Source organism: Elephas maximus, chromosome 17, assembly GCF_024166365.1.
Source record: "Elephas maximus indicus isolate mEleMax1 chromosome 17, mEleMax1 primary haplotype, whole genome shotgun sequence".
NCBI classification, from domain to species: Eukaryota; Metazoa; Chordata; class Mammalia; order Proboscidea; family Elephantidae; genus Elephas; species Elephas maximus.
This window is the reverse complement of record NC_064835.1, coordinates 32530610-32540248: the sequence shown is the minus strand read 5'-3', so window position 1 is coordinate 32540248 and position 9639 is coordinate 32530610. Positions and strand designations below refer to the sequence as shown.

Here is a 9639-nt window from a genome sequence, read left to right as displayed (position 1 = left end):
TTTAATGGATAAGACTACCCTGGAGGGACCTAATTCCTTGCAACATCAAGGAACTTCCAGATCTCATTCCCTTGCATTATAATATAGACGAAATGAAAACAAGCTATCTAACAGTGAAGCAATTTGAAACAAGTTTCTTCGTTCTGGTTCTTGGACACAGATTACTACTGGCTTTGGCTGCCATCTTATTAACTCTCTGAGGCTGGAGAAAGACTTAAATAACACATTTCTAAAACATCTTCATCAACAATACCACCACCAACAACAAAATACATTGGTTTTGTACCTTTTGCTGTACTGCAGTGTACATTTGAAAAATTCTTGATGGTGCAAGAGGTAAATAGACATTTTCCCCTGAGAAACCTCTTTGATATAACGGGGTAAATAAGAAAACAGTGTCATCACTTCTGGGAGAAGAAGGCACAATTTATTTAGTCAAATTATTTTACAACATAGTCTTCATTGACAGTTGTCAGCTTAACACTTAATATAGTTAAAAAAGTCAACGATTACCTGAAAAATTATATATATTTTAATATCTAAAAAATATATTGCGTATATGGAGCAGGAAGGTCCCTCGTATCCACAAGGGAAAGTTTGGTTTCTTTCTTCCAAGTTGTGATTATTGCAGTCCTGTTATTTACAGATATTTCCAAGCATTACTGATTTAAGTGGATTGCTTTTACCTCCTTGTGCACTCCTGTTAAATAACTGCGCCAGTGCTTCTCTTTCTACTAAGTCGGTGACTCCACAACATCCTGTTTTTCACAACAGTCACATTATGCTTTTTAAAAACCAGCTATAAAAACATACAAACAGCCCAAATGTACAGATTGACAAAAGATGTACAAATTACACTTAAAAAAATAACGACGACTGATTTGATAGTAAAATTGTATTTGTGACCGAGGTCAACTCGTTTATTTATTCTTTTTAATTTTTTATTTACTTATTTTTAATACTGTGAGATATAGCAAAATAACTCTGCATAATTTATACAGTAAGTTGCCTTCTGGTTGGTTGACCCTGGACTGACGGTCTGACAAACGCACAGCGCTTGCGAATCTGCTTGTATTTAGAAATCCCTAAGACTCTTCCAAGTTCTGGGACCCACTGTCATTATTAAAAAAAAAAAAAATTAGCTATTTAATTCTGTCTTTCTGTAATGCCTGTATTAGCATTAAAGTTCTGTATTTTCTATCTTGACTATTTCTAGAGACAATGGTCAGCCTAGTGCATCTTACCATTAAGAAGGCTTTTGCAATGCCCATGGCTTCTTAAATGCACACACGTGTTCTTTCTTTTAAATTCCAGTTGAGTTCTCACTGGCCTTACAGCCAACGTTCCAGTTGCCATCCACTGAATTAAGTCCTCCTAAAAGAAGATCATAAGCTTCTTGCCTGTGTTTTCACTAACACTCAAACAAGAACATGACTGGATAAGCCCATGATCCTTTACCATACTGAACCCCACAGGGTCCATGATGAGACCCGTGTGTTGTTAAGAATCTGCTTTGGTCATAAAAATATAAAGAGATTTTACAGTTTCTGTCCCAGAACTGTATAAAACCATTCCAGTAATCTAAACGTTTAATTCATAAGATGATAGGAGGTTGAGAATCCAAATTGGAGTACTGGCCCATGGAATTACCCATCTCTTTGTTGAAGGTAGAGGAAGCAAAAGTTACCAACATTAAAAAAAAATTGTTTTTAAAGAACAAATACAAAGGTTCTATCCAACAAGAAAGAACATCCAGTTTTGTTTGCTCTTCAAGGCCGCGTGTGTCCTTAGAGTCCAAAGTGTCCTGGGAGCGGGAGAGCCAGGGCTTTGGCTAGAAGGCCACCGACGATTAAGCTTCTAGTAGTAGCTGCCTAAGTGTGAGGGCACGTGGGTGTTAGGGTGGCGGGGGACATTGGGGTTGGGGTAGATCCCGCCAGTGGGGGAGGTCCAGTATTGTGACGCTGCTCCGAAGAAGCTGGAGGAAGTGACCGGCATGGAGGAGGGGTGGGGAGGGACAAAGTTCACCTTCTGTTGGTGGGTGTGGTAGGAAGGCATGTAGGGGATGTCAGAAGGGTACTTGTACATGGACGACTCAGTCGGATGTGGCTGCAGGGCCTGGGCGATGCCGTGGAAGTCAAATTTGTAGGCATACCTTTTGCCATGCACTTTGGTCATAATGTTTTTGTCATAGTAATATCGGAGGGCCCGGCTCAACTTGTCGTAATTCATGTTGGGCTTGCTCTTCCGCTCCCCCCAGCGTCTGGCCACCTCATCGGGGTCCGTCATTTTGAACTCCCCGTTGGTGCCCTCCCAGGTGATACAGCTGGCGTTGGCACTATCAGAAAGCAGCTCAAGGAGGAATTGCCACAGCTGGATCTGCCCGCTTCCTGCAGGCAGGGAGGCAGACAGGAGAAGACAAGATATCTCAGCCAGGGAAAGTCAGAACCCAGTTCCCTAAACATAGGGATTCTCACACCCGTTCTCAGAGCGTTTCCTGCTAGACTCGACCTATTTGACAACACTTTATCATTGTTGGTTTGCTTTTCTGCTTGCTACTGAGATTGATATAATACAGTTAGAGCTTAAGATAATTTGCCCCCCCTCCCCAAAAACCAGTTGCTGTTGAGTTGATACCCACTCTTGGTGACCCCATGTGTGTCAGAATAGAACTGTGCTCCATAGGGTTTTCAGTGGCTGATTTTTCAGAAGTAAATTTTCATGCCTTTCCTCTGAAGTGCCTCTGGGTGGACTCCAACCTCTAATCTTTCAGTTGGCAGCCAAGAACCTTAACCGTTTGTACCACCCAGAGATGCCCAATTTGTCCGAAGGCCTGGTAAAAACCGAACAAGGGAAGGAAGTGCTAGCTTTGCCCAGAGCTAGCTGTGTGATCCTGGGCAAATCACCCCCTGCTTCCTTTTGGCAAGTTTTTCGAATCCCTTCTTCTAGGAAGGCCTGAATCACTGTCTGATCTCTACTTGGTGGTGATGTCCCCCAAAGGTCTTCCCTGGCACTGTTAAAGAGAGCTGCTGGCCAGGTCCTGAGAGGTTTGTCAGGTTTATAGGAAGAAGCTTGTGGGCACACGTTTCAGGCTGACCCGTACCCAGATTGCACCTCAGCAGTCTTAGTGCTTGGCTCTCAGCTGTAGATTCCATGGAGGATGACTTGGGCAGAGAGGAAAATTACAGGAGAAGGAGCTGTGTGGTGTCTGTCCCACATAGGGACAGACAGGGACTAGAGAATGGCAGCGACTAAAGAATGGGCATGGACGGCCATGAATTAAAAAATGGGTTGAGAGACCCTGACAGCACTAAGTTAACAGAGAAAGGAAGATCTTTATTATTGCAAAGGGCCTCTTAGCTCACTCTCTCAATGGTCTTGTTTTAGAAGAACCTGTCTGAAAGTTATTTTTAATAACAAACCCTGAAAGTACCTTGTCAAATTGACATTATCTGTAACTTTTCAGGGATACACCTCTTTCATAAAGCCAGATAACTCTGCAGTACTTTCTAAAGTCAAGAATAAAACACTTTTGGAAGATGTACCTACTTGTTCCTCGCATTGGGGAGATAACTGAGAGCTCATTGGAAGCGTTTTCTTTTTCCTCCATCTTTCCCTACTGAAATGTCTACCTGTGGCCTTTATCACTAACCTAAAACTCAGTGGCAGACATGCAGTGCTAATGTCTGTTCTCCAGAAACACCTTCAGCTAAAAGACATCGCTCTCTGAGAGTAAACCCTGACCTCTCATTTGTACACTACAGAAGCTTTTGATGAAAGCATATTTCAAGGATAGAATACATGCTACTCTCCAGTCACGTGTCTGGACATGCAAACAGAACATTCTGGAAGAAAGTCTTGCAGGCCAAGGTGAACTCACCAGGATTGGCTAGGCGACTGCTGGTTGGGCCCAGGATCTGATATGGATCTAAGGAAACCAAAGGGGAAATTTGCTTCACTGTTCTCAAAAATATAAAAACAGCAGGATCATTAATAACAAAACCCTACAGGTTTATCCTTTTTTTTTCAATACCATAGGAAAGCTTGATTTCAGAAAACTTTACTGCTTTCCCATGCATATCTCAAAGGTCTTGATCACAGTTATGGTCTTCATCCCAATAATTACAGAAACGACATGGAACAGTAATGGTGTCACTTTTTCATATCAAGTGTCTAAAATTTATAGTTAAAGCTGTCATTACCCAAAACAAAGTAATGAAAATATTTGGAAAGGAGCTGGCTAATATTCAATCACACAAAGAATAAATGAAAGGACAGCTTAGTCAATGGGCTTCAGGAGGATCTAATAAAAATTGTTTCTCTGATGTAGCATAAAGAACACAGACTAGAAATAAGCAGCCTGGGTTCTAGCCTCAGCTATGTCATGAACTAAATAACTTGTTGGACAATCTCTGGATATCAGTTTTCTCATCTGCAAAATGAGTGGGTTGGGCTACTGGATTCCTATGGTCCCTTCTAGTACAACACCCTGTGATTTTAAGCTTGGAAATGGCCACTCTAACCAGAATTTGTATTTTAGCTATAAAATGACTATTCTTAAAATACCAGTTTACTTAAAACTTATGTGATTATTTAGCCATAAAAAAATCTTTGTAATACTGGTTAAGGTGAAGTTTGTCTTCTTTTATTCAGTTAAGGAAATCTTGCTAGAGAGCTGGATCCCAACTTGGCATGTTGTCAAATACTTTGTAAAATTTTCCTATATGAATTTTTTTTAATCAACAGAATTTTTAGTTAGAACCACGGGTTAACTTGGAGAGTCTTCAAGGCCATTTAGCCCACTCTTCTCCATGCACACAGTATGACAACTAAATATTTTTGACAGACAATGTCTAATTTTGTTGTTGTTGGAGAATCTTTAAAACTCTCTAAGTCTGACTTGTCATGTTTCACAGTCAGCAAGTCCTTTCTTAATCTGTCTGAGAAAATGGAGGTCAATTTTCACTTGCTCTGCCTTTTAGTGGAGATGAAGACAATGTTTGTCCTTCCCAAAGAATACGGCTGGTTCAGAACCATACTGTCAATTGTATCACATAGAGAAGACAGAGTAGAGCTGGGTCTCAGAGGTCAGCACACAGCTGTCTTTCAGATTTATGAAGGACCTTCTACAGAGAGGGAGGAACAACACTCCAGAGGGCAAAACTGGGAAGTTTGAGTGGAAGTTACAGGGAGGTGGGCTTCGGCTTAGACAGTGGAATCAAGCTTAGCAAGGGAGTGAACTCCCAGTGCTGTCACTATTCCAGTAGAGGGGAGGAAACCATAGGACTGAGATGTTATAGACCTCTATGGTTCAATATTCTATCCCAGGTCCATGGCTTTAAAAATATCTTTGCCTTTAATTGTTAGCCAGATCCATCGCAAGATGAAAGTAAGGTTTGGTGATGCATAAAAGACCTGGACAGGAGCTTGGGAGTCTGAGGTTATAGCTCTAGTTCTCTCAAAAACCAGCTTTGTGGCTTTTTAGCAAATCACTTTATCTCTCTGGACCTCGGTTTTCTCTTTTATACAGTGAGGCATTGGAGTATTTAATCTCTACCCTCCTTCCATTTCTGATATTTAACAAGTCTCTACCTGATTCCAGTACCTCTTACTTAATTCACAGATTGACTACAGGAAGTAATAATATATAATTTGAAAGAAAGGTGACAACAAATGTAGTATATTGTTTACATCCTCCATCAGTTGATCATTGGCATCAACAGCTACGCAAGAAACAAAGGAGACTGCACATCCCTGGACAGTTACCTGGTTGGGGCCGTTGCTCAGTATTCTTACTCATCGTTTGTGCTCCTCCAAGGGGAGGACCTGTAGAAAGAGGAAATGAAATATGAGAAGTGGGGCCATCTTCGTCTTCCATGAGAGGAGAGAAAAATCTTCTCACATGCCCTCCAGGAGGACCAACTTGCTTTCTCATTCATTCATTCATTTAGTCATAAATATTTTTCTAGAATCTGCTATGCACTGGCACTGTTCTAGATGGTGGAGATTCAGCAACGAAGAAGCAGCTCCTAGTGGAATTTACCTTTTAATGGAGGAGACAACAACAAACAAATACAAAAAGTAAAACATATAGTATAGCATGTTTGATAGCATTGGGGCTGTGGATTTAGTTTTTAAATAGGAAATTGAGATACCCTCAATATGAAGATAACATTTGAGCAAGGATCACCTGCCTCCTGTACTTCCATGTTTTTTAAGTTCTCCTCTACAGTATCTTTCACATATGTTCCTTCTATTCTTATCATCTCTTCTCTAATTTACTTATTTCTTTATTACTATTTTATGTTTTTGTTGCTGTTGTTGGGAATATAGATAGCAACGGATATATCAAGTTTCTGCACGTACATTTCAGTGACATTGATTGCATTCTTTGAGTTGTGCAACCATTCTCATCCTCTTTTTATGAGTTGTTGTCCCCCCATTTATGTAAACTCACTGATCCCTAAGTTTCCTATCTAATCTTTTGAGTTGCTGTTGTCGATTTGATCCCACATAGACAGATTTTAAAAGAGCATAATGCTCAGGGAAGATATTCTTTACTAGTTAAGCTACACTATTGTGTGGTTTTAATAATACTTTAGGGGATATTTTTGGTTTAAGGTTTAAAAATTATCTTAGGACAATAGTTTTGGCATCGTCCAGCCTCCATGACTCCAGAAAGTCTGAATTCTATGGGAAGTTGAAATTCTGTTCTGCACTTTCCCCCTTTCAATCAGGATTTTTCTATAGAATCTTTGATCAAAATGTTCAGTAATGGTAGCTGGGCACCATCCAGTTCTTCTGGTCTCATGGCAAAGGAGACCGTTGTTCATGGAGGCAATTAGCAACACATTCCATATCTTCCTTCTATTCCTGTCTCTCCTTCTTCCTCTGTTGCTCCAGGTGAATAGATACCAATTACCTTGCCTTGGATGGATGCTTGAAAACTTTTAAGACCCCAGGCACTACGCAACAAATTAGGAAGTAGAAGAGAAGCCCTAAAAAGGTTATTAGGCCAATCAACTGAGCTATCTCATGAACTTTGGTTTATGGTGATCAAAAAATCACATTGATTAAAGGTAGGGTTGCATAGCCAATTAGTGTAATTGCTGTCAATAAGCTGTACACCTGTAAAAAGTTGAATTGGAAAAAGTTGTGTGATAGATATATTTACAATGACAAAAAAAAAAAAAAAAGAGTAGCTGCTGAGGCTGCTTATGTACAACCAAAAACCTCATGGCATTTGGTTCCTTGGTTTGGAGGTTTAGGCTGTTCTCTATTTTAGATCTGCATTCCTTCTTACATGGTCTATGGCTTCATCTAACTGATATCTTCACCACTCCTTTCTCTTCCACCAAACTATCATATGTTATTTTTTGTTGTTGTTGTTAGGTGCCATCGAGTCGGTTCCGACTCATAGCGACCCCATGTACAACAGAACAAAGCATTGCCTGGTCTTGCCATCCTCACAATTGTTGCTATGCTTAAGTCCATTGTTGCAGCCACTGTGTCAATCCATCTTGTTGAGGGTCTTCCTCTTTTTCGCTGGCCCTCTACTTTACCAAGCACGATGTCCTTCTCCAAGGACTGATGCTTCCTGATAACATGTCCAAACTATGTGAGATGCAGCATGCTTTTTGGCCACTTTAATCTCCCTGAACCATTTCATTCCACTGGTCAAAAACTTTCAGTGATTACTCACTGACTACAGAATTCAGGTCTATCTTCACAGTGCCCTTCATGACTCATTTTCTATTGACCTTTCCAGACTTCTTTCCCTTCACACATCTTAATCTCCAGGAAGTTGGAGTCCTAGCTGACTTTCAGACATAAGCAAAGCTTTTAGGTCTTTCTCCAGGCCCCCACCTCTGCTGGGCGTGTCTTCGCTCTCCACTTTCACAGGCCCAAGTCCTGCCTCTCCCAGAGCTAACTCAAATGGTTCCAGGTCCACAAAGCCGTCCTGATATCACCCAGAGGAAAAGTTATTTGTGTGAATGACTCCCCTTCCCTGTTAAGGAAACAGTCCACGTCTGGTTCCTTTTGGTGAACTCCTTAGTGCAAACTGTTGTGTGCCAGGCAGACAAATATTGAGTACATGTTATTGAAAGGGATCTTGGTTCTTGCTTGTACAATTAATTTGTAATCTCAACCTTTTTCTTGAAAGAATTTCCTTCATTACCCATGTATGACCCTGTTTTCCACCCCTGTCCTGAGATAAATATTTTCCTCCTAAAGAGTGGTATGACATGTACTTACTTTTGTTGAGGCCAGAATTCATGTTATTGCCCCATCCTCCTCTCCTGACTGAGTCATAAGAAGGATCTAATAAAAACAACAAATAGAGGTGCATCAGCATCTCCTACTCTTCAGAAAGGTTGCATGAAAATTACCTCTTCGTTATCAGGAGAAATTAAATTTAATTCAGTAATAATTTTTTAAGCATCACTAAATTCCAGAAGTTTACTCTTCCTCTGTGGTGGAAGGAATTAGAACTGTGAAGTTGAGATGATTTCAGTCTTATATGGGAGCCAAAGTATTGGGAAGAACCCTGAATTTCAAATTATAGTCAGAGGATTGGTTCAAATACTAGCTGGGATGGGTAAGTAAAACTTTTCTGAGCCTCAATTTTCTTTAATATGGAAATAAAAAATCTAAGTAGTTTATCTAGTTATAGGGTTGTGGTAATGATCAAATAAGAACACATGTGAAGTACTTTTTTATAAAGCTTTCTATAAACATAAACTAATTCAAGGCTAGAGAGAACAACAACAAAAAAATGTCTATAGCTGTGTAGAAAAGCCATCTAAGCAGCTCTGAGGAGATTGGGAATGTCTGGACAAGTGAAGACTATCTCAGAGCTCAGGACTAGGAGAGCTGCTGGAAGACTGCCTCCAGCCCTGCGTTTCAGCCACATTCCAGCTCTCTTGGGCCTCCAGTGCGTTTCTGTTGATAATGGAGAGGGTTGGGCCCGATGACCACAGAGAAAGGAAAAGGGCTAGAGGCCTGGTGGGAAACAGGGTTGACTTAAGACATGAGAGGATGGAGAGCTGCTTCCCACCTGGGAGTGACTGGAGGGGTGCCTCCGGATTGTCTTGCAAAATTGTCCATTGAACCTGAGCATTTGTGACCCCAACTTCTTTCTTGAAAGAATCCACTTGTCTATACACTCTGCTCAGAAATTACTTAACTAGCTGGCTGGAAACATCCCTCTTTTCCTTTCTCATGGAGTGAGTCCCTCTGAGACACTGAGCAGGGATAGCAGAAGAGCTGAAGGACACAGAATTATGACTTTGAAAGTTTTTCCATGAACAACAAAGAAACCATAAAAACCATCCAAACAAATGGAGCACAAACCTCATCAAACAACAGTCTGACAGGGTGAAACACAAACCATTCCCTTCCACCCCATCCTGAGCCTCTCAGACAAATGAGAATGAGAGAGAGGAAGATAGATGGGCTCATCCGACTGCCTCGTTTCTGGCTCAGAAGAACCAAGAGCAAGAACAATTTTCTTTTGGAAAAATCCACGTGCGCATGCACATTCCTCATGGCCCTGGAAAAGCCAGTTCAGTTTTTAAATTACAGACTTCAGCAAATGGCATGAAAAGCAAAACAGAAAGTGAGGGGGATGGGATGGGGAGA

The 9639-nt window shown here is 40.9% G+C and overlaps 1 protein-coding gene across 2 annotated transcripts in view; it reads right to left on the bottom strand.

Annotated features, from left to right (window-relative positions):
• Positions 1-705: 705 nt before the first annotated feature.
• The window catches only part of FLI1 (Fli-1 proto-oncogene, ETS transcription factor), a 145090-nt gene continuing 136156 nt past the window's right edge, over positions 706-9639 (bottom strand). For both annotated transcript variants that reach the window (XM_049857594.1, XM_049857593.1), the window contains exons 6-9: positions 8254-8319; positions 5764-5823; positions 3878-3925; positions 706-2387 (exon numbers count right to left, since the gene is read on the bottom strand). In XM_049857594.1, the coding sequence (XP_049713551.1) occupies positions 1858-2387; positions 3878-3925; positions 5764-5823; positions 8254-8319 (704 nt within the window). In that variant the 3' untranslated portion in view covers positions 706-1857. The remainder of the gene's footprint in view (positions 2388-3877; positions 3926-5763; positions 5824-8253; positions 8320-9639) is intronic.